The following is a 25,326-nucleotide window of genomic DNA, read 5'->3' on the forward strand; positions in this document are numbered from 1 at the left end:
TAGCTGAAGAACTACTGCTATCCCCATGAACTTGCCCAGTATTCCACCACTGGGTGCCACGTTCTGCATTGTCCTGCTTGTGGAAATCAGAAGGTGGGTAACTAAACAGGTCAGGATCTTTTCTCCATTTCCCCCAGGAACTGCCCACTCCTCTCGCCCTCAATATTCACCTGGCCACCTCACTCCCAGCTTTCCACAGTAAAAACTTTCTTCTGGAATGTCTTTGGATATTACCCTTGTCCTATGACACTTTTTTTCTGTGTCCACTATGGTTTTTATTTTATTTGAATTGACATGTATTTTTGTTGCTAGGAAAGCAGGCATTTAAAAAAAAAACTTTTAAATAATTTGTGTTACATGATTGACTCAATTACAGGTATACTGTCAAATACCTTGGGAATGTTGACTCTGGACCAAAACAATTCCAGGTGCTCTCTCATCTTCTGAGGTTTGTATTTAGAGTACAAGATGGCAAGTTCAGTGAACATCCCCATGTGGGCACGCTCAAGGCCCAGAGCAGCTTCTAAGAGGGCAATCAGCTCTTCAAAGTATCCACGATCCTAGGATTAAAAACCACAGCATGTTTAAGAAGCATATATCTCACTTGCAAAGAAAAATGAAAAAGCCTTGCAATTTTAAAACCAGTGATAATGCCTGAAGACGGAATGTATTAAAAAAGATTGCAGAAGAGACTGTTTAACTTAGATATAGGATGTTCTAAACACCTTTAGGCAACATTCAAAGTCAGTAGTACAGTAGTACCTCGGTTTTCAAGTGTCTCAGAAGCAGAACGTTTCGGTTTTCAAACGCCAAAAACCAAGCAGGAAATGCTTCCATTTTCGAACACACCTCGGAAGTAGAACGGCTTCCGCTGCGTCCCCCCCCCCCCATTTTCTCCACTGAAATTGCAGGTCGCCTCTGCAAGGCCCTTTGCGCCTTGCTTTTCAAATGTATTGGAAGCCGAACTGTCTTCCAGAACAGATTACGTTCGAAAACCGAGGTACCATTGTAGTAGCTTGTTCATAAGTGAAGGATAAGGTATGTGGGCCATTTAGTATGAAGCAGCAGCTGGGAACTAGAAGGCCCAACATTTAGACTATGACACACTGACGACACACCTTGGCGCATCTGCACAGCCATTTGAAGTGGTTCTCTAGCCTCCTAATGAATGTGTAGAATATTCTACTGAAGCAAAGAAAACTTGTGGCATAACATTAATTCCTCCAGCTGCAGTTTTCTAGAGATGTACACCTGGCTTTAGCCCTGTCCATACTGGATATCAATTAACATTAACTTAAGCCATAAATACTATGGATCTTTTAGCTTGCGTTAGCTGTCTTAAGCTTGTGGGGAATCGGGTTTTAAATACTATAATAGCACTGCTGCAAACAAGCAGCCAGGGGCATTTTACACTTTCAAAACAGTTAAAGGAATCCCACCTGATAATAGCTGATCAGCTCTTCAAGCTCATCAGCATGGATTACTATGTGTAAGCCACAAATCTGCGCAAGCCGGAACTCCTTTCCATCCACACACGCAAAGCACACCTGCAAGTGGGAAACAAAAAATGCTGTTAGCAAACTGCGTTACAAGTCAACTTGCCCAAATACCTTATATCCCTTAGATCAGGATTTGAGCCAGTCCCCCACATGGACATTGATCTGAAATATTTTCCATAAAGTAGGTATGAAGGTTGTGTTGACCTTAATGTGGACTGTTCCAGAAGCTTTGCTAGCACCATCTTGGTAGTCAAGATAACCCCACAATTAATTGGTAGTGGTTGTAGAAATGAGCTCATATATGTTTATTCACTTGCTTTGATATAAGCTAACTGGCTCACTTGGATGTTATCCTTATCCTTGGGTTCGGGGGTGCTGGGCTCTGAGCCCAGAAAGGGGAGCTATTTGTAAGACCTGGGTATTTGCCACCTATGTCCTCATCTGGGCAGGGGAAGTGTTGGGAGGTCCTAGACAAAGTGACATATGCTGCTTTGTGTATAAAGACTGTATGCATGTTGGCTTGGGCGCGGAGAAGCCATCTTCTTGCTGCGGTGTCCGCCCTGTATCTGCAAAGCCTTGGAGAACTGGCAGGCTGCTTTGCTGTAAATCCACACCTTTTTTAATAAAGCACTAGAATAGGCCATTCTGATGTTCTTAGCATCCTTCTTTGGTATCTCTGCACCCAACCACTCCCACAAGCCCTCCCTTTGGTCCTGCCGTTCAGAACAGAAGATGCAATTGATTCTCTAAAAAAGGTATTGCCTTTTGCACTAGGGTGGTTGGTTTTTTTAAACAGCAGCCATTAGGTTGTGTCGAGATCTTTAACTGCTAGTCTTAATACCTTCCCTTGCAGCACAAAACGAGTTACCTCCTTCCACGTCCTGGTGCTGTTGGCTTTGCGGCCACTATCAACAGCTGCCTGGTACTCCCCAAGATGAACCAGTGTAGATGCCAGGCGAGCAAAGTTAGACACATTGTTGTAGAGAAGTTTGGCCGCATCGTACATGCCCTCCTCATAACAGCGATCGCCAACCTAAAGAGGAAGAGTTTGTGACAGTGAAGGAGTGCTGGGGCACAAAAGCTGGAGCTGGCGTATTTCAAAATCCAGGTCAGAAGTTAGTTTAGCTGGAAGTGCTAGCATTTAAGTAGAAAACATACCTGCTGTATGTGAGCGTTGTTGGGGCCGCTGACAAACTCTTCTAGCTCCGAGAGCCTATTAGTTTTTGCCAAGGCAAATATAAGTTCAGTCTCGACGTAAGATTCCCTTGCTTTTTTCCTAGCCATTTGTAAAAATTTAACCAGATCCTCCCAGTTATCTTAACAAGCAGGCAAGGGGAGAGAAGAGGATAAAGATAAATTAGTTCCCTTGAATTTAGTTTAGTTTTTGTTCCCTACACTTGCAAAGAAGCAACAATATGCTCCACCTCTCAGCAGTACAAAGAGATTTTATGTATACTGTACTGAAATACCGATCCTAAACAGGATGGATATTCTAGTAATTCATTTATCTGAAGTACCTTTTATCAGTGTTTTTAAACAAACTTAACACATTTCTATTTATTACCATGCAACCCTTTCAGAATTAGAGGTACATACTGAAGAGATCTGGCATGGGGATGTTTTATACAATCCGGCTTTGTCAAATGATGGTCTTCCCAAAGGATTTCCGCTAATCGAGCAAGGATTAAAATTACCACGTCCTGCTAAGTGAAAAGAAACATTTGAGCTTACCATTTCTGTTGGCTGCCTGGACAACTTCCATGTAGGCAGAAGGATCATCAGCCTTTATGTAAGAATCTATGGCTTCCTTCACCAAGTCCTTTTGGAGCTGTGCTCTGGCCAGCTGGCTCCAAACTGCTGGTTCATTACATCTCTCGGCAAATTCATAAGCACGATCCAAGTTGCCAATGTGTTCTATCAACACCTAGGAGAGGTTACCAAAATGAAAGTCCCAATAAATGTCCAGTGGGCACCACAGAGAGTTGGGGGGGGGGGGAGAGAGAGAGAGAAAGAAAAAGAAAAAGAAGAATGATTCAAGTCTAGAAAAAGGTACAAAGCCCAAACAACCTTAGAACATCACTAGAATCTTTTGTTTATTTAGATGGTTTATACGTTGTCCTTTATGCTGATGAAAACCACCCTGTGGCTTGTGTAAACAAATAAAATGCACAAAGTAACATAATCCTTTAAAACAAATCACTGAATCTGACAATTTATACATGAAGCAGTGTTCATATAGCGAGGGTTCAGATTTTATATACAGTGGTACCTCTAGTTACGAACACCTCTGGATACGAATGCTTCGGGCTACGCACACGGCAAACCCAGAAGTAACGGAAAGGTTTCCGCCGCCCGCGCATGCGCAGAACAGGCGCCTCTGGATGCAAATGTTTCAGGGTAAGAATGGACCCCCGGAACAAATTAAATTCGTATCCAGAGGTACCACTGTATAAAGCAGTGTTCCATAGACTGTTGCATTATATGGGCACAACCTCTCCCCATTCATCCAGTGCTGCATATATTTGTATATGTCTAGTGGATTTACCGGGCAAATAGAAAGCTTGCCATCTTGAGGAAGAAAAAAAAAAGTTCAGCAGCTCATGTAGGTGATGACAGTTTCTGGCAAAGCCTTGGACATCACTGAACAGGTTTATATAAATCTATCCAATACAACCAAGGAAACAGCCACTGTCACTCATCCTTGAAGTTAAGACTCCCTTCTTGCTCTTCAGGTATAGAAACCAGGCATAGGCAAACTTGGCCATCCAGCTGTTTTGGGACTACAATTCCTATCATCCCCGACCACTAGTCCTGTTAGGGATGATGGGAGTTGTAGTCCCAAAACATCTGGAGGGCCGGCTTTGCCTATGCCTGATATAAACATCCAAGTGTGCTCCATTTTGCTGACGTTTCATGCATAAGCATTACAATATTTAATTTTCTAGGTCAAGGGAGGTCTCTGCAAGATGCACTAGCTGTTGATCTGTACTGAGCCTCACCTGAATTGCAGAAGTATTCACATCAAATTTCCGAAAGATGGCAAAAGCTTCTTCGTACAGCTCATTGCTAATAGCAATATTTGCAATATCTGGGGCATCATAGTTGTCTAGGCGGTTTATATACTCCATCACGCGTGTTCGGTCTGCTTTAATGGCCGTCAGTATTAGGAGATTCTGAAGATTCCTTTTAAGGGCAAAGAATCAAACAGTCAAGAAGTAGATTCAACTAGCAGGCTTCCCTGCAGAGTTTGCGTAAGAGTATTTTAGGAGTGGCGCAGGAATAAAAGACAACTATGTCTGGGCAACAGTAACCAGTTTTAAAAGTGAGCATTAATTAACTTGAAACCAAAACTAGCTTCTAGCAGCTCAAGTCAATGCAACTTCACAACGCAATAGAAACATGAGCAGGGTTGTGGCCTGTCACACTATATAACTGGGGTGACTAGCCATTTTCATCACAAGAGCCACACTGGTACATTTCTCCTTGTACAGGGAGGCCAAGTGTGAAAGCGAGTGTGGCAGAGGGCCAAAAGCTCAGTAATAATTCATTACTATTTAATTTAACAAATCCATTAATATTTTATTGGCTCTTTGTCTCTTTAATAAGTAATTGGTTTATTTATTGTATTTATTGTAAGCAGCCCTCTTGATTCATCTGTGCTACCTTCCCAAGCCTACAGAGGATAGAGACTCCTAAATTTAAAATTCATACCAAACTCATGTTTTGAAAAGCTGCCATATACTCAATTTCACATGCTGATTCACAAAACAACTGATACTCAATAAAAATTTGCTGAGCAACTGAAACAAGATGATTGTTTCAGGATGCCCTGTATACCTGAACGAGTGTCTCTGCCCCCATCACCCAGCCCGGATACTGAGATCCAGCTCCGAGGGCCTTCTGGTGGTTTCCTCACCGTGAGAAGTGAGGTTAGAGGGAACCAGTCAGAGGGCCTTCTTGGTAGTGGCGCCCGGCCTGTAGAACGCCCTCCCATCAGATGTCAAGGAAATAAACAACTATCAGACTGTTAGACAACACCTGAAGGCAGCCCTGTTTAAGGAAATTTTTTAAGGACTGATGTTTTACTCTGTCTGATGGTTTAATCTGCTGAAAGCCACCAAGAGTGGCTGGGGCAAACCAGTCAGATGGGCAGCATATAATAATAATAATAATAATAATAATAATAATAATAATAATAATTTCTTCACTCATTATTTATTGCTATTATAATTCACAGTCCAAACGTCTCTGCAGCAAACTATGCACCACTGTTGCCGCCTCTATCTACAAGGAAACTGTTAGCAATTTCACTCCTCCGATGCTGCAGATGAGATTGTTGTAAATCACATGCCTGTCCGGGACAACTCTGGGAAAGGAAGAAGTCTTATCTCTTCCACTGCGGGTACTTTTACACTGTACTTTCGCTTTTATTTTTGTTTGTTCTCTCGGAGCTGGAGAGAATGGACGCCATTAGGCCTTTGTCTGTACATAGTGTGTAAATAAATAGTAGATTAGATCTACGATGTCTCGCTCTTCTTGCTGTGTTATGCCAGAAGATTAAGTGTGCATATACCAGCTGGTTTATGTTGCTAAGTGCACTGGAGAAGAGGGGAAATGCCTTTTCCAGCGCTGCATTCTGCTTGACCCCAATGGAAAAAGTCTTTGGGGGTCTCCCATTTCAGGGCCCCGGAGGCAACAGCCCTCAACACAGCTGACTTCCCTTGCAGTTCCAAATGATAACGCCAAGCAGACCAACACAGCTAAGTTCCATTCTCAATCATAAGAAAAGCCTCATGAAACATCTTGAAGCAAAGGACAAGGAGGATGGGGCAATGGCCAAGATAATAAAATAAAATGATTGTGTTGCCACAGCTAAATGCAGTGAACGCTTGGGTTGTGAACGTGATCTGTGCGGGAGGAACGTTCACAACCCGCAGCGTTCGCAACCCACAGCGCAGCGTCTGCGCAAGCGTGGGTTGCAATTCAGAACTTCTGCACATGTGCAAAGTGACTTAGCGCTTCTGTGCATGCGCAACCACCGAAACCTGGAAGTAACCCATTCCAGTACTTCCGGGTTTTGGTGTGTCTGTAACCCTAAAAAACGCAACCTGAAGTGTCTGTAACCCGAGGTATGACTGTATTGGGAAGGGTCCCATCTGAAATTGCTGTGGGGGGCGGACAATTAGGCTTGCAGTGGCTGGTCTACTACTTCTGCTATATATTTGTTGTTGTTTAGTCGTTTAGTCATGTCCTGAGTCTTCGTGACCCCATGGACCAGAGCACGCCAGGCACTCCTGTCTTCCACTGCCTCCCGCAATTTGGTCAAACTCATGCTGGTAGCTTCGAGAACACTGTCCAACCATCTCGTCTTCTGTCACCCCCTTCTTCTTGTGCCCTCAATCTTTCCCAACATCAGGGTCTTTTCCAGGGAGTCTTCTCTTCTCATGAGGTGTCCAAAGTATTGGAGCCTCAGCTTCACGATCTGTCCTTCCAGTGAGTACTCAGGGCTGATTTCCTTCAGAATGGATAGATTTGATCTTCTTGCAGTCCATGGGACTCTCAAGAGTCTCCTCCAGCACCATAATTCAAAAGCATCAATTCTTTGGCGATCAGCCTTCTTTATGGTCCAGCTCTCACTTCCATACATCACTACTGGGAAAACCATGGCTTTAACTATACGGACCTTTGTTGGCAAGGTGATGTCTCTGCTTTTTAAGATGCTGTCTAGGTTTGCCATCGCCTTTCTCCCAAGGAGCAGGCGTCTTTTAATTTCGTGACTGCTGTCACCATCTGCAGTGATCATGGAGCCCAAGAAAGTAAAATCTCTCACTGCCTCCATTTCTTCCCCTTCTATTTGCCAGGAGGTGATGGGCCCAGTGGCCATAATCTTCGTTTTTTTGATGTTGAGCTTCAGACCTGCTATATATAGTATATAGTATACCCATTTTAGAGCAAACCTTACACTATGAAGCCTAGCACATAACAGTCATTTCCATGCATATTTAGTGTAGTGGGGAGGGAGGGCCTTCCCTTTCCTACCTGTGCTCACTGAAGACAGAGTTATCCAAAACAATCTTTTCCAGTAGCTCAATGAGCTCATTGGGCAAGTCAGCTGTCATGAAAGCTTTGACAGTCACAGAAACCTCCTCTGGATCCTGCGTTTCTGACAATGCGGTTTGGACAACCTGAATGTTTAAAAAAAACAAAACAAAAAATGTCTGCTAGTGGCATGAAGAGAGCATACTAGCAGCTTAGTTTTAGGAAGCTAGTTAGTTAGGAAAGGAGAGCAGGAGTGTATTTAACTTTCAAGGAACAAAGTTTAGTTTATGAAGGAAATAGATGGGTCTGGAAGAAGTATAAGCATCAAACTATTTGGCTTGCTTGGCATGTATCTAACACAGAATCACAAGCAGCCTTCCCCACCAGAAAATAAGAGTTCAGCACGGAAGGGTTTACGGGTGTTTGAAGAGAAAAAATAATAGGCAGAGAAACAAGGGGAAAACAAATGATACTCTTATGGAGCAAAAAGACGGGCAGGTAGGCATAGAGCATTAGAGGGGCAAGGCTGATCTCATTTAGAGGAGAACTATGGGAAATGAGGGACTACATAAGATCTTTGGCAACTGCTACCCTTTTCAGAGCACAATGCTGAAGAACAGATGACGTTTCTCTTCTTGCTCAGTCACCAACCACTACATTCTTCCTATTTTGTACAAATCCAGTCTACTTGCTATACCTGATCAATGAGCGGCCTCCTGAATGGATTGTTTTCCTCCAGAACATTTACCCACAGTTCTGGATCTTTCCTGCGCACCAGATAGCGAGCTTCGCTCTTGAACAAGGAGTTCTCATTGCAGACCTGAAAGAAACAAAGGAAAAGGACAATAAACGCATGGAGTATATATTTGGACTAAAAGCAGCTATTTCTAGGCAGCTATTTCCAGATTCACTGGAAGCCGTAATTAGGCTGTAATTCCATTTAATTTGCAACGCTTCCAATTCTGTGGCACCTTGCTTTTCGAAGCTGGCTTTCCTTTTCAGAAAACCCATGGACACACAGCCTTTACTGAGAAGAGATTCACCAAGCACAGATCGAGAGGCTCCAGAGATCTGATTGCAAGACAGAACAAGGAAGCAGCTGGATGAAGTGCAAATGTTGAGTGTCCTTTCAACAACACACTCCATCTCGTTCAACTCAATAAACCATCTTGAAGGAACTGCTTTAAGTTGAATGCCAACAAATGTTACTGCAAAAGCATCCACAGAATGTCAGTTTAGTAGTCAGAACAAAAGTTAGATTTTATTTTGAGACAGTGTCCCATTAACTAATCAGCTGTGAGCCATAACTTTATCTCAACTTCCTCATCACATTCCATTTTATCACTAAAAGCTTATCTTGAATTACAGTGGTACCTCGGCTTAAGTACTTAATTCGTTCTGGAGGTCCATTCTTAACCTGAAACTGTTCTTAACCCGAAGCACCACTTTAGCTAATGGGGCCTCCTGCTGCCACTGCACCCCCAGAGCACGATTTCTGTTCTCATCCTGAAGCAAAGTTCTTAACCCGAGGTACTATTTCTGGGTTAGCGGAGTCTGTAACCTGAAGCGTCTGTAACCTGAAGCGTATGTAATAATAATAATAATAATAATAATAATAATTTATTATTTATATCCCGCCCATCTGGCTGGGTTTTCCCAGCCACTCTGGGCGGCTTCCAACAAAACACTAAAATACAATAACCTATTAAACATTAAAAGATTCCCGAGCTAAATGTAACCCAAGGTACCACTGTATATTTATTTCAGTAATAGGGAGAGTGCCTTAAATGTGTCCATGGTATGAACTCCAGTAGATGCCAGTCTTTCCCCCTCTCACTGTAACACTAGTACCGAGACTAGCTCTATCCCTGAAGTATGCATACCTTAGTAAATCTGTGCACACTTGCTAATATATGTTAAACTTGCAGAGCTTTCCAAACTGTATGTCGCGACACTAGTGTGTCGGCTGCAGTGTGAAGGTGTGTCATGCAAACGCTCCTCCCGGGGCTGGAAAGGGGTTAGTTTAACCTCCAGTTTGCTAGTAAAACTGAATTGCTGTGTCGTGAAATGATGCGTGTCTAAAAAGTGTGTCACCAACATGTCTAAAAAGTGTGTCACCAACATGGAAAGCTCTGTGTTAAAGGGTCAGTTCATCAGAGAAACACAATGTGTATTTGTAACCCAGTCTTGTAGTGAGGAAGTTGCCTGTACCTTTTATGCACCACATGAAGCAGCTGTTTGCATTCACCAGAGAGTTTTATAAATTTGGAGAAAGGATTCTCTAATGCTTCACTGAACTACCTGCGAAGGAACCTCTGCACATCTGCAAGGGAGCAACTGTGCACTGCGGAAGATTGTGGGTACCACTCAAGGGCAAACATACTGTTCATATAAGGCAGTTTCCCAACCTGGTGCCCTCCAGATGTTTGGAGTACAACTCCCATCAGCCCCAAAACAGCTACATTGGTTGGGCCTGCAGAGCACTGGGTTGGAGAAAGCTAACATAGGTCTATATTAGCTTCTCACCATTCAAACTGAGTGCATTCCTTAGAATACACCTAATGTTTCCCTGCTGCCATAGGGCAGGTGTCCTTTGGACCTCCAGATATTGCTGAACTACAACTCCCATCACCCCATGCCACTTGCTGTGCTTGTAGCTGATGGGTGTTGTATTTTAGCAACATCTGGAGAACAAAAGGTTCTGCACACCTGTCATATGGAAAGGCTAGCTGCGGTGAGCAAACAAGCCTTCCAGGAAATTTGTTTCAAAACTGACTGGGGAAGGGAAGATATCTGAACTAACAGGTGGCTCATCTACTATTGCTGATCTTCTCATTGAGGAATAATGAGGTTACCCAAGATATACAGTTTGAAAGCCACCAGCTAATGCTGCTTTGCATACACAATCGTGGCTTGTGCACCAGAAGATGGCAACCTTTGAATGTTCATAACTATGAGAAAATAAGAATTAGATTTGACAGATTTCTTAACCACTCTTCGCTGCAATTCCATATGCATGATATAATCAAATCCACTTACATGGTACAATTGGGGGTGGGGACAGAGGAGAAGAGAGAGCACAATATAGGTAAGCTACAGCAAGACAACACTAAAATACCTTTATGAGTTCAAGGTCACACTGTCCCCTCTCATAAGCAACACATGCCAAGTGGGGGTCCCTCTTTTCACAGTATTTGCCCACAACACGGCTGTCGTAAAAGGGGTTCTCCCGCAGAAAGCGTTCTGGGTTGTTGTTGCTGTCAATATAGATTTTAGCCAGTGCATTGTGTGTTGCCGGTTCTTCGCAGCCTTCATGAATTCGAGACTCGAGCCAGGGCAGCAGCAGCTTAAGCCTTAAATGAGAATGCAATTCATTAATTTTCTATGCTACTAGCAACCAGCAAAGACCCACCTTTAAACTGCATCACAGAATCAACTTCCATCTCTCTCTTTCCCCACCCCCTTCTGCATAAAGAGGAGGGAGGACCCCTGCTAAGGAGCTAACCAAAGAATACGAAATGTAACCATTCTGAAGTGAGTGGAAGAGGATTTTATACTAATGGTGGAACTTTCTTCTATGAGGAAGCATTTCTTCCAACTCCTAAGTAAAGCTAGTCAGTTTGGCTTCTATTGAGTTTTTGCCTTGCACATCACCTAAAATTTCCACCTTTGCTAATCTAAAGGACTGCCTATCTTCTTTAAGGCCTGTTCTCCATCTACCAAGGAACCCTTGCCTAAGGATGGAGACAAATCTGCGTAACAGCCACATCTTCCATTTCCGGAGATGGCAAAATCAGTCATTTTTAAATATTATTTTTCCCGACGAGCCTTGGCAAAACCCAATACTTGCATAGCACTGAATAGCCTCAGTTGAATGTCTACTATTTCTTCCCCTATTCCATCTTGGGACTGGGACCAGATGGCTTCACCATCAGCCATTTTTCTTCCACCCTCACTGCTGTTTACCATTGAGACCAGTGGTTCTTAAAGGGTGTGGCGCATTGGTTTGGCAGGAGAGAATGGCGAGTGTGGTTCAGGGGCAAGCAAATAAAAAAATTCAACATTTCAGTATAGTATAATATAGTGTAGTATCAAGAACAGAAAAGGCAAAGGTTTCTTTCTGTAGATGAGGAGATGAGAGCTTGTTTGTCTCAAATTAAACTTAATATCGTAGTAAGGTTAAAGCTTACTTTGAAATGATATGTAATGAATTGAAAAAGATGTTTAAAATAACGTTTGTAAAAAACCCCAGAAGCCTTCTTTTTGGGAATTATAGGGACAGAACTACCCAAACTGTATAGAAATTTATTCATGTATGTGACTACGGTGGCAAGAATGTTATTTGCCAAAAAACGGAAAGTAGTAGTAGTCCCAGTGAAAGAAGAATGGATACAAAAACGTATGGAATATGTGGAAATGGCGGCGCTTACTGGAAAAATAAGAAATCAAGACAACAAACTTTTTATAAAAGAATGGAAATGGTTTATTGAATATTTACAAATAAATTGTAAACAGATAAGAACACTGGCATGGCTATTATAATGACCTGCAGTTCTATAAGAGTATATATATTTGAAGTAGATAAATAAGTTAATTTGGAATATGCAGAAAATATAAAAAATAAATTTAAGGAACTGAAGAAAAAGGGGGAAGGAACTCGAGTTTTGAAATGTTAAAATGATTGTAAAATTATTGAAATGTATAAAACTGGAAATCATAAAAAAATAAAAAAATAAACGTAATATAATGAGATTTCCCAGCAAAAGCACCTCTCATTGAGTTTGTACGCATACTTAAGGTACAAAGGAAAGAGGCTTGTTTGTATTTTGGGAATGATTCGTGTTCTTAGGTAGCTGCATGGTTTTATATTTTCTGGATGCCCCATGATCACATCATAAAGTAGTTGTGTTCTGTGTTATAAATCAAGTACTGCCAGGAGTTTTTGTTTTCCAATGTATTTCTTATCAATTAAAAAATTGGTATGGCGGCAGCAAATTTTTATTCTGAAAGTGTGACCCAGAGAAAAAAGTTGGTCTAATAAGGGTACTGACTTAAAGTGGTTTTTTGAAATATTCTGACACAGTGATTTTTTACAAGCACATAGCTTTGCAGTTGGAATCTAAGAAGTTTTAGAAATAAAGGAATTTAAAAATTAGTTTGTCTGCAGGTCTTACCTATTTCTTTTTTCCACTTCAGCTACCAGTTCATCTGTTGAGAACTGGCCTCTCACCACCATGATCAAGTTCTTGATAACATCTTCAGAACAATCCACATCTAGAAGCCCTCCAACCACGGCTGGAATACGACTTGGGTTTACCTAGAACAAGTCATTATTTTTAGTTTCAGGTCTCACCAAAAAATGTCCAAGCTATTGTTATACAGACACATTGGTAAACTGCAGATTGCAACCAATTCAAAACCATCATTAAATAAAAAGCCATCTGTAGCTATGCTTAAAATTTCATATTGAGTATCCTCTGATTACTTCCCGATCACATTTTCTGCTGGATGTCTAAGGTAAGGATCTGCTGTCACTGACATCAAAAGCATGATCTTTAAAGTTATGAATCAAATTACCGCATGTGTAGATACATTACCTTTTGAACATAGATCTCAATGTATTTCTGCAAGTTGTTACGGTACAAATAGAGAACCAGGTCATGGACGAAGTCAAATCTGTCACAGACGATTATCAGGGGAAGCTGGTCTGTGAGCTTAGCTTCCTGTACAAACGGAGAGGAGCAAATACAACAACATACCATTATGAGAAAGAGAGCAACAATAAAGTACAAGCAAGAACAAAAGTCCAAGAGAGAAAAACTTGAATGGAAACCTGGTTAATTACAAAAGAACCCAGCTCAATACTGTGGAACATGGACTACTTATGTGACACAGGCAAACAACATGGCTGCGCTTCTCTTTCCAGAAATTACACTTTTCCTCTGCAATAGATTACCAAGGGCCACTATGTGCATTTATTGTCAATGGAATGGAAAGGTGTAGCCCTCTTCAGTGCAGAAGGGCATTTCTATCAGTTCAGTAATGTCAGATGTCAGTGGCGGTTGCTCGTGAGTAACCAGGCAGGACTCCAACCTGTCTTTTACAGGCTTTATTTTGGTGCAAAAACTATTTACAGTGCAGAACCATCAGTTCATGTCTGCCTCAATCGCTAGCAGAATCCAGGAGTGGTTCTTTCCAGGTCCTCCCCCAACATAAGAACTTAGTAACCCCCAGCCATTTCCTTCCTTTTCTGCGTTTTACTCCTCTGCGCAAGAGGCATGTTTCCCTCCTGGCCAACTTGGCCAGGAGCGGTTCTGAGGCTCCCCGCAGCATCCTCTAGCCCATGGGTCCGCAACCTTTAAGACAAAAAGAGCCACTTGGACCCGTTTCCGAAGAAAAAAAAACTGGGAGCCGCAAAACCATTGCGACATTTAAAACAAATATAACACTGCATATATTGTTTCTTACCTTAATGTCCGATCTGACAGCGGGCGGGAAGGTGACGTCGGGACGGTGCGTGACTAACGCATGCACCGCCCCCATGCGACGTCACAGCCAATGCCCGCCAGTGGGGAGTATCGGGGCGCACAATGCGCCTCCTCCCCTTGCTAGTATCCACCCCGGAGCCGCGGCAAAGGTGTAAAAGAGCCACATGCGGCTCCAGAGCCGCAGGTTGCAGACCCCTGCTCTAGCCCTTTCCCCTCCTTTACCCCGGAGGTGTGGCTTCCCCTACCCTCAGACTGACGAGGTGTGGCGCTGGGGCTCCCAGCAGCATCCTTTGGTCCCTTCCCCTCTTCCCCACCAGAGGTGTGAATTCCCCACTGCAGGAAGAGGAACTGCTGTATTCCTGTATTCCAACAGCCTCTCTGCCTCCCTTCCCTTTTCCGATGGCAGTCCCCTGACAAGTAAGCAACACCCACTGTGCGTAGGCTCTCTTTTTTTATTTGCACCCCTAAGCGCTCTCTTCAGTCCCTCTCCTAACTCTGCCCATCTGAACTCTGGGATGCATGTCCCCTTTTCTCTGTTCTATCTCAGGCCTAAAGCCTTGTCTCTAATAACATCTCACACTACATTCTAAAGCAGTCTTCCTATTATCAGAGGTCTCTCTGCTCATATTATTTGCTCCTCAGCTCATGAAAGGAGAGTGGGGAGCTTTCCACAAGAGCGCTTCAGACAAAATTTCCCTCTAGTCCAGCATCTGGTTTTCCCACAGCAACAAACAAGCTGCCTGTGAGCAACTCACAACCAAGAAGAATGGTTGGTAGCCCTCTCCTGCTAGCGTTCTCTCAGCATACTGTATTCAGGACTGGAGGCAAGATATACCATATTTACTCGAGTCTAATGCGCCATCGAATCTCATGCGCATCTCAATTTTCAGAACCTTGAAACCAAATAAAGTATTTGCTGGCGAATGCAAATGCAACATTGAATCTCATGTGCACCTTAATTTTCGCAACGTAATTTCGCCAAAAAAAGGTGAGCATTAGATTTGAGTAAATACGGGAGTCATCATGGCTTAGTAGCCATATCCTCCACAAACTTGCCCAATCCCTTTTAAAGCCATCTTGTGGAAGGGAATTCCAAAGGATAACTATGCACTGTGTGAAGTAGTCCTTTAGTTTGTTTGTCTGAAATGAATTCTCCCGAATACTCAATTTAATAGGATGACCTCAGGTTATATTATGAGAGATCACCAATGTGGTATTAAAGTAGCAAACCCAAGAGGGCAGTAAAAACAGAATTAAGGACTGAATCATCATCATCATCATCATCCTACCCTTCTTCCCAGGGCAGCAAACAAACATAAAAAGTTAACACAATTTAAAATAAAACAAACATATTGACAAACAAGGGTGACACAGAAAAAAATCTAAACAGACATTTAAAATACCACCACTCAGTTTGGTACTGTGGGTGTTTTACCTTCAGAAAGTTCTTCACCCGTTCTGGATTATAACAATTGCTTTCTCGGCAGATTCTTTCTACCTCTTTGATTTGGCCAGTCTTGCAAGCTGCCTGGATATACTTAAAGTGGACATCTGGGTCTTGACTGAAGTTCACAATAGAGCCCAGGAAATAAAACAGCCCTAGAGAGACAGGTTTAAGTGGTTGGGGGGGTGTCCACATTGGGGTGGAGGGGAAGAGAGAAAAGAAAGGCACCTCTACAAGCATCAAATATAAACAGCTTCAACAAGGCATGGTTCAAAAAACCACAGTGTTTGAAGACAACAGATTATGATCCAATAGCCAGTAATGAAAATGGCCTTAATTCATACTTTAAAATTAGGAAGCATTTTCAGCATTGCATTCCTAACTCAGATGTATAAACAATTCACTTGATTAAATTCTTTTAGCAACTTCTAGAAGTAAGTATTGGGTTTCTTATTTCCTCCCCTCATTCTAGCATCTTTAGTAGTACTCCTTCCATGACTGGTTAAATTTCCATTTCTTACAAATCCTGCGAAAAAATCAATCAATTAATGCACTAGTCAGGTCAGGAATAACTCTTTGCAGCCAATGACCATTACAATATGGGGAGATAATCAGTCCAATAAGACAGGGCTAAACCCTGTGAATACAGAATTTAAAATATTTATTTAGTTCAAGACTACCCATAACATTCCACACTAATATGATTTTAAAATGCCTCTTTTATCTTTTTTGCAGCAATGCAAATAAAGCTACCCTATATCTTAAAACTATCTGTTTGGCCCTCTAGGAAAGTCTGAAAGGGAAGTATGAACTTAGCCCTTGGTAAATTATATAAAATACAGTATAAGATACAGTGCACAACATCTTCAATTTGGCCTGCTCTACATACATAAAAATGTGACTTTACTGATCTATTAGAAAACCTACTAGCTAAATATTCAGTAGGCATGTTTGGGAATCTAAGCTGTTTAAAAGATTTGCTAGCCATTATTTCAGGCAAATATTTTAAGAATTAGAAACTACCTTTTAAGACAGGACTTGTAAGCTCCTTGCTGCTTGCAAACTGCTTACTAGAGCCCCATCCCTTTTAATATTAGAACTACAAATGTAGACATGGCTTTGGGCTGCACTGTAATAGTTACAGTGAAAAATCTGCTGGGTAAGTAAATTATTACTTTTACTACCTCTAAACTATACAAATTTACTTATACGCATGCCTATTTTGCACAATGTATTTTACTTCTTGCTCTTCTCCATTAGTAGATTTCCAGTGCCTTGCCCTCAACCTCAGCCATGGTTTTGGCTTTGACAACATTGCTAGGCACTGCTACCCTCTCACAGGGGCCAGAAACATGTAAAAAAAAATGCATTCTTGCATTCTGTTGTTTTCAGTGCTTCTATAAAAACAGCCTCCCACCTCCATTATCTGACATTCCGCAGTCCTCGGTAAAACAAGTTCAAGGTGAGCGAGCACTATCCGCTGCTTCCGAGGCTTACCTTCGTAACTTTTAAAGGATTCAAACAGCTCCACAAGAGACTGGGTGCCCAGCTGCTCGTGGTATTTAGACGCCACTTGCACACAGAGCTGTAGGTTTTGTCGGATGTTGGCAGACAGCATAGCCCGTAGGCACTCAACAGAATCTTCAACTGACAGAGAGCCAAAGAAGTTCACAAGCCACTAAGGAAAGAAGAATCAAATAATTCAGCAGGTTCGCACCATGACATGAATGGAGACTGTATTGTGAGTTTCAATTATCTACCAATCTAAGGGAAGCAGAAAGGTGTATTAAAGCACTGAGGTCCATTATCATGTTTTGGTTGTTTCAGGAGAGCCAAGGTACGCATGGAGGGCAGGGGAGAGGCCTTCTTTTGATCCCTTCGTTTTATCCTCACAACCACCCTGAAGAGTACATTAGGTTGAGTGTAGCCCCAAGTCATCAGCAAGCTTTATAGCCAACTAAGGATTTGAACCTGGGTCTTCCCAGTCCTGACCCAGCATATAAGCATTATACCACCCTGGCTTGTCTAGAAGCAGAAAATCACTGGAAGCAAAAAGGGGAGGTCTGAAGGGTCTGTAGGAAAGGAAGCAACCAACTAACTAACCAAAGAACACAAAGGAGAACAGTGCAGAAGGGAGCATGAACCCTAAATGGTTAATGTTCGGCTGCACATTATCTTACCTCCGGGTTCAAAAGATGGGTATGAACAACAGCTCGCTTGATGTCGTAAAGATCAGTGTAGTGTTCCAATGCTCTCTGTAACAAGCCTGCCTTTTCACAAAGTTGGGCAATGTGGGCACGGTCATAATGTGTGAACATCTGGTTTCCCAGGATAGCATCTGCAACCTAGGGATTAGCAACAGTGCAAGTCAATTTATAAAAAGAGGAATAGGGGACTTAGTGCTCTAAAAACCCTTGTAGGTTCTACAGGAAATATATGGGTAGATTGTTACACAGAGCCGTCCTTGGCAAAATAACAACTGCCTCAGTCAAGAAGGAATGAGAAAGGTAGGCTTCAAAAATCACCACCACAAAACCCATCCAACCCAGGAGAGTTTACCTGTGGAGCATGAATGAGGTTCATCTCAAGCAGACGAGTCTGGAGGTGGCCTTCGGCCGGACGGTTATTTTTCAAGGCATCCAACAAAAAGGAGGTACACTGCTGAATCAAACTGTTCTCCATGAATACATCAACAATCTACAGCGTAGGAATCAAACAAATGGCCATCAGACACATAAACTGCTGCCTAAGTGTGCTACAAAACTTATTTTATTTTATGCATGCAAATACATTGTTCCAATTAGTTGTAGGTCTAAAAAATAAACAAATCTTTAATTCACCAAATACAGACTTTAAGCTCTCAATGTTTCCAAACCACAACATAAGAACATAGCTGAATTCAATGTTTCCAAAAAAACATTTATTCCACTTCATGTCCAGGTGCCCATCACATATCAAGTATGTTTAACCTTGTTTCTCTTCTGAAAAACTATCGCGTAGTTTTCAAAACCAGTTTTACCCAGTTCTTTATGTCTGTAGTTCTTGCCTAAAAGGAGTTGGTCGAAACAGAATCTCTTACATGTAAATTTGAGTTGTCACTGCCCATAGCTCCTAAGGTATAATTCCTTACACTTTTGATAATTCCTTACACTGCTTTGAAACCTAGAGCTAGCAACTTTTGCAATTAGGTAAATTGATTAGTTTTCCAGAACTGCAAGACCATGAGAAAAACTGTAGACATTTAAACAAGATGGGTATTCATTTAGCTGTATTAGGACTTGAGGGGCATTTTATTCCAGCTTTATCTTCTAGAATGGCAACAGAATTGCTTACCTGATTGATGTTGGCTAGTGGCTCTTCATCCTGTACCAACATCTGAGCAAACTGAAGACCCTGATCTGGGCTGACCCTCATAACGCTCCTCAATAAGAAAATCCAATCTGGAGTATAACCAACCTAAAAGGTCAAATTTCAAGAATTAAGTAAGTTTTTCTTTAACTCAATATATTCCTGCATTTTGCTAATATATTCCAAAAGCAACTAGGCCTTAGCAAATTACACGTAGCTAAACCCAACCTCACATCTCAAGTCAGGTTTTTACTTGCTTCATATGACATTAGGGCAAGAAATTGATCAGCCCATTATTCAACGTGCAGATTCGAATGTTACAGTTGGGTTGCTGTACAACTGATATAAGATACAGCTTCTCATTTGTTGGAAGGGGACCAGTCCAAAGGGACTGTTGTTGTCGGTTCAACTTCACAATGACTTCAGTAGCTGCTAAGCTCTTCCAAACGCCATTCAATACCTAGCTTTTATCCTTTATACAGTTTGGGATCTGGAATCACCCACTTCTATTTGTCCAAAATATTAATATCGCCTTTCAGGTACCCCAAATTTAAGGGTATCAGGCACATTACAGCCAGGGAAAAACACCTTCATTTGTGAAAACTCATCCATGGAATGCACTCCCCAGGGAGGCTCACCCAATACAGAATCTTATGCTTTTACAACACTGGGCTTCATGTCTTTTGATCAGTTTTAAATCCTACAGATTATATTATTTTAATATTAACTGAAACCCACCCTGGGAGTTCTGAAATAAAAAGGTGGGGCTTCTTAACATTTTAAATAAATGAAATTGCCAGAGATTAGCAAGACAACCATGTTAATGTGCACAGCCCATCCTAGTTCAGTCCTTTAAATTGAAAGACATCCAAGAGCCTATAGAATTTAGGGTGCAAGTTTCATTCACCCGCAGGAAAAGCCCTGAGGTACTGAAGCTGATTTTTGCCATTTTTGTCCGCAGAATAGTCTACTGAATGCTCCAAAAACCACATGACTTATGCAATTGAAACTTTACCAGGTGGGGCCGTTGCATATCACACTTCAGATATCCCGGAATGTTCCGAGGCTTATTCTTATCTCAGTAAAGATAAAATTTAACTGTGCATTCAAAAAGCTTCTGGCTTGCAAAGGTGTGCATTACACAATCACATACTTTTCGGGGGGGGGGGAGATAGTTACCTTTTTGGCATAAAGAACTATTTTCTGGAATTGACCAGTTTCTGCAAAACACTGAATTACTTTGTTTGGTACATTCGCACGGAGATAAACACTGAGGGCAAGGGTTGGGTCAGCAGCCTTCACCAAGTCTCCTAGCTCCTCAGAGCATTCCAGCTGAAACAGAAACAACATTTCAGAATCAACACAGATCCAAGTGTTAAGCTGCAATTTGTTTGTTGGCATCAAATGTAAGACTGCAATAGAAGCAGCATTTCAAAGCTATTAACACCACACCCAGCTCAGCAAACGCTGCCACCCACCCCTGCTTATGGCAAGCAAATGTAGTTGCTGCTCTTTCAATATATAGGGTATGCCTGTCTAGATCTCAGCGATTTACCTCACTGTTTAGGAAGAAAACCTTGTGGGAATTATAGAAATGCAGCCCAAAACTCTTTTTCAAATTAATATTTTAGTGGTGTCTTTGTTTACATCAACACAACAGAGCGAACTAAAATAAAACTGGGAAGGGGGTCAGAGGAGTGGCTCAGTGCTCAGAGTTTTGCTCATTTTCAATTTAAATGGATATCATAAAATACCTTGACAAGTATTAAATTTTCGCAATCTACAGTATGTACCTAGCTCATGTATGGTCCATTGGTGGATTTCTTAGGACTATGTTTATTTTCCCAGTACTAATAAATGGTATATTTGGTGACCAACAGGGCATGCCTAATCCATTTTCACTGCTCTAGGGTAAGTGTCTACACAACAGGGAGATTTCCCATCAATGATATTTTGCCTGTAGTTAGAGCAAAAAGCCAGCAGACCTCTCAGTTGGATGTAGGTGGGTAATCAACAAAATGCACGGTTGTCACTAACAAGGCTTTATACTACTTGGGTAAGGTAAAGGGACCCCTGACCATTAGGTCCGGTAGTGGCCGACTCTGGGGTTGCGGCACTCATCTCGCTTTATTGGCCAAGGGAGCCGGTGTACAGCTTCCGGGTCATGTGGCCAGCAGGACTAAGAGCAGCGGGTCATGTGGCGAACCAGAGCAGCGCACGGAAACGCTGTTTACCTTCCCGCCGGAGCGGTACCTATTTATCTACTTGCACTTTTGGGGGTGCTTTCGAACTCCTAGGTTGGCAGGAGGAGGGACCGAGTAACGGGAGCTCACCCCGTTGCGGGGATTCGAGCCGCCGACCTTCTGATCGGCAAGTCCTAGGCTCTGTGGTTTAACCCACAGCGCCACCCGCGTCCCTTACTACTTGGGTAAGTGGGCCTAAATAGGAATGCTAGTTAATTTCAGCACAGGCAACAGAACGACGACTGTTTAAAGCAGACCACAGCGTAATAAATTTTTGAAGAGGTCCCCTGCTTTACCTTGTCTTCTTTTAGCCATTTTTCTAAAAGCTGCTTGCGGCCTTGCTGAAGAACAGGACGGCAGAGTTCCAGAGACTCAAATTTATTGAGCTGGCCTTGATCGAGGAGGATCCCAAAGTACTGGAGTAAGGGAGAGGCCTGCCCAGGCTGGGCTGGTACACTCTGGAACTTTCGGATGGTATCACTTGTGCGCAAGATTCCCTGAACATTGAAACATGGTTCTATTAAAAAGTCTCCCTTAAGGGAAAATCCAAGGCAGAGAAAGCTTGCTCAGCTTGCCAGCTGAGAATTCCCAAGGCCAGGGTGGATTTGATTTAAACCAAATTGATTTAAATCACTAGTCAGTAAGATTTGATTTAAATCATTTTTTTTACAGAAAGACTCATTCTTGCTGGTATAATCTTAATATTTACAAACAATTGAAGGTTTCATTTTTGGAATAATACATTTTCAGAGTAGTCTTTTAACCGTTATATCAAAAATTACTGATTTGGTTATAATATTAGAAATACATAGACAGATAATTATGAAATTATTGTGAGGTTTAATAAATTAAATGTTTATATTTTAACTTAAAAAGTAAGATTTATAGCATAGGTATCCATGTTTGTTAACTGATGTGGTTAAACAATTTTTTTATTAAAAAAACTTTTTAGCACACATGAATGGTTTAGCACACATGTAAAACTTAAAACAAATCCTTATTTCCTGATGAATAGCCTTTGGACTATAAGGTAACTTAAATAGAAAACTATCTTTAGAAAGATTTTTTCCTCCAAAAGCATTTTATTTTAAAATTCTGATTTAAATTTTAAAAAATCTGATTTAAATGAAAAACATCCATGGGTTTTTAAAAAATAAATAAATAAATCATTGATATTTTTTATCCACCCTGCCCAACACCAACGTAAAAATCCTGCTAGATCTAGGTCTGTCATCACATTTTCCACAAGCGAAGAATCGGGGCAATAGCCTTCTCCTAACTCTTGCTCCTCCTACTCCGATCACATGAGCAATTGGTAGTCAGGAGAAAACCTGTATCAGAACAAGAGGGCTCCGTAACATTATTTCCTTCATTTATGAATCACTTCCCATAAAGTATCCTGAAGTTATTGATGGACTTATTATTATGATTGTATTTATTTATATCCTGCCTTCCCACCAACCCCTGACAGTGACTCCATGATTACCTGATCCCCACTTAGGGCTGCAATCCTAAGCAAGAATTCAATGGGGCAACCAGTTCATAGCTCTGGTCAATAATACCCACCGTGGGTTTTACGTAATAAGTATAAGGTAAACTGCTGCACCGCAATTACGTCATATGCATTAATTTCAATGGGTGTCCTCTGAATACAACTTAGTTTAATGCCACCCTATCTTTATAATAGAATCGTCTATGTCTCCCTCAAGGAAGACAGAACCAGTGCCCTCGTACAACTTGGGATTGCCTGTTGCTTCAAACAAAGGTTAAAGGCTACAAAATTTGTTTGCAGTGCACCCCCGAAACCCTTGGCCAAAAAATAATTTTTTAAAAGATGTTTACCTTTGGTGCAGATGCCGCCACTTTAGCCGCTTCTGCATAATTTCCCTGTGCAAAAAGTGTATTAAATTTCCTGGCAAAGAGTTCTTCCGCCCCAGCTAAGTTACTCCTGATCGCCATGCGCAGACCCAAATCAGGATTCTGGAGAACATTGGTGGCGTAATTTACAATGTTATCTTCCTCCACACAAACAGAGAGTACCTATAAGAGAAAGAAAGTCAGTGAGTGCACAGTAAAGTCTAAAAAAAGGACAATGCACACCCTACTATATAAAAGGAGCACGACCGATCTGGAGGAAAAGTGCCGAACATTCAAAAATTTCACTTTATAATATTATAAATAAGACTAGGTACCACCAGGCCAGGGACGCGGGTGGCGCTGTGGTCTAAACCACTGAGCCACATGGGCTTGCCGATCGGAAGGTCGGCAGTTTGAATCCCTGCAACTGGGTGAGCTCCCGTTGCTCAGTCCCAGCTCCTACCAACCTAGCAGTTCAAAAGCATGCCAAAAAGTGCTAGTAGATAAGTAGGTACCACTCCGGCGGGAAGGTAAACGGCGTTCCTGTGCGCTGCTCTGGTTTTGGTGCTCTGTTGCACCAGAAGCAGCTTAGTCATGCTGGCCACATGACCCGGAAAAACTGTCTGCAGACAAACGCTGGCTCCCTCAGCCTGTAAAGTGAGATGAGCGCCGCAACCCCCGAGTCATCTGTGAGTGGACGTAACTGTCAGGCATCCTTTACCTTTTTTTACCACCAGGCCAACTGCTACCAGTTAGGTACAGGATACAATACTGTTCACCACTGAAGTTCTACTTTAAAATTCTCTTTTTTCCCCCCTTTCTTTTTTACAAAGCCTTCCTTACTGACTGCTCAGTTGTCATTTCAACAGCTTTACTGCTTACGTTAGAACTTCTGCTGGAGAAATCTATTCTATCAGTCCTCTTATCTGTGCTTGATGCAGTGTTTTATTCAGTGATTATAGAGGAACTACCACGTTAATCTCAAGAGTTATTTGATTTGTTAACAACAAGAGAGGTTAGCATACGTGTGCATGCATCGACACCTCCAATGCAGGCTGTAATCCGGATCATTAGAGAATGCATGCTTGGGAACTTGAGGGCTCACTTCAGGACATTAAACGGCATCTCTTTCACCATTTTGAACCAATGAGCTGAAATCCCTAAGCGTCAGTGCAGAGCCCAGCAAAGTGGTGACTTAAGGAAAGCAGCCACCTGGATCTGATAAAGCAGTCAGGATTCAGAGCCTAAATGACAGCATTACAGTAAGCAGACACTGAAGTGATGGATAATCTACAGCTGAGAAGTTTCACGCATCATTCTTCTTGTTGTTTAGTCGTGTCTGACTCTTTGTGACCCCATGGACCAGAGCACGCCAGGCACTCCCGTCTTCCACTGCCTCCCGCAATTTGGTCAAACTCATGCTGGTAGCTTCGAGAACACTGTCCAACCATCTCGTCCTCTGTCGTCCCCTTCTCCTTGTGCCCTCAACCTTTCCCAAAATCAGGGCCTTTTCCAGGGAGACACCTCTTCTCGTGAGGTGGCCAAAGTATTGGAGCCTCAGCTTCAGGATCTGTCCTTCCAGTGAGCACTCAGGCCTGATTTCCTTTGTCGTGGCGAAGGGGCCTGAATAACTCAGAGAAGCTATGAGCCATGCCGTGCAGGGCCGCCCAAGATGGACAGGTCATAGTGGAGAGTTTTGACTAAACGTGATCCACCTAGAGCAGGAACCGGCAAGCCACTCCAGTATCCCTGCCAAGAAAACTTCATGGACAAAAACAATAGGCATCATTCTTACCTGTCCTTTTTTATTTACACCAATAATTCCTGAGGTAGGTTCATGAGGTGCAGTTACAAAGATAGTGTCTGCACTAATACGGTTCATGTAGATGCACACTCCAGATTCCAAGTCATACATATGAATATATCCATATTTTGTGATCAGATAGATAACACCATGCTTTGTTCCAATCTACCAAATGTACAAGAAAGAGACAAGGTTAACCAGGACAGTTCAGAAGTTATTCACTAGTTCATGGGTAGGCAACCTAAGGCTTGGGGGCCGGATTCAACCCAATCACCTTCTAAATCAGCATGTTTTTACATGAGTAGAATGTGTCCTTTTATTTAAAATGCATCTCTGGGTTATTTGTGGGGCATAGGAATTCGTTCATTCCCCCCCCCCCCAAAAAAAATATAGTCCAGCCCCCCACAAGGTCTGAGGGACAGTGGACTGGCCCCCTACTGAAAAAGTTTGCTGACCCCTGCACTAGTTAACTTAAGCTTCTTCCTAGCACAGCAGCAAAAACTCAATTTATTGTGCAAGTGGATTATTTCATACTTGTTAACAGCTACAGCTATTTTTTAGACTGGGGAGCTGAGCATTTATGTCACTACAAGTCAATCACTAG

General features: G+C 42.2%; 1 protein-coding gene across 4 annotated transcripts in view; it reads right to left on the reverse strand.

The window, feature by feature from the left end:
- The window catches only part of LOC308465263 (clathrin heavy chain 1-like), a 61,764-nt gene that overhangs the window by 13,081 nt on the left and 23,357 nt on the right, over positions 1 to 25,326 (reverse strand). For all 4 annotated transcript variants that reach the window (XM_080985023.1, XM_080985020.1, XM_080985022.1 and 1 more), the window contains exons 6-25: positions 24,714 to 24,887; positions 22,904 to 23,101; positions 21,358 to 21,558; positions 19,998 to 20,150; positions 18,804 to 18,926; positions 18,030 to 18,167; positions 17,651 to 17,815; positions 16,968 to 17,148; positions 15,462 to 15,625; positions 13,136 to 13,261; positions 12,713 to 12,855; positions 10,657 to 10,891; positions 8,236 to 8,358; positions 7,539 to 7,684; positions 4,499 to 4,682; positions 3,231 to 3,423; positions 2,658 to 2,815; positions 2,368 to 2,532; positions 1,440 to 1,547; positions 393 to 560 (exon numbers count right to left, since the gene is read on the reverse strand). In XM_080985023.1, the coding sequence (XP_080841149.1) occupies positions 393 to 560; positions 1,440 to 1,547; positions 2,368 to 2,532; positions 2,658 to 2,815; positions 3,231 to 3,423; positions 4,499 to 4,682; positions 7,539 to 7,684; positions 8,236 to 8,358; positions 10,657 to 10,891; positions 12,713 to 12,855; positions 13,136 to 13,261; positions 15,462 to 15,625; positions 16,968 to 17,148; positions 17,651 to 17,815; positions 18,030 to 18,167; positions 18,804 to 18,926; positions 19,998 to 20,150; positions 21,358 to 21,558; positions 22,904 to 23,101; positions 24,714 to 24,887 (3,246 nt within the window). The remainder of the gene's footprint in view (positions 1 to 392; positions 561 to 1,439; positions 1,548 to 2,367; positions 2,533 to 2,657; positions 2,816 to 3,230; positions 3,424 to 4,498; positions 4,683 to 7,538; positions 7,685 to 8,235; positions 8,359 to 10,656; positions 10,892 to 12,712; positions 12,856 to 13,135; positions 13,262 to 15,461; positions 15,626 to 16,967; positions 17,149 to 17,650; positions 17,816 to 18,029; positions 18,168 to 18,803; positions 18,927 to 19,997; positions 20,151 to 21,357; positions 21,559 to 22,903; positions 23,102 to 24,713; positions 24,888 to 25,326) is intronic.

Source organism: Podarcis pityusensis (genome assembly GCF_964106645.2).
Source record: "Podarcis pityusensis genome assembly, chromosome: 16".
In the NCBI taxonomy this organism is placed as follows: domain Eukaryota; kingdom Metazoa; phylum Chordata; class Lepidosauria; order Squamata; family Lacertidae; genus Podarcis; species Podarcis pityusensis.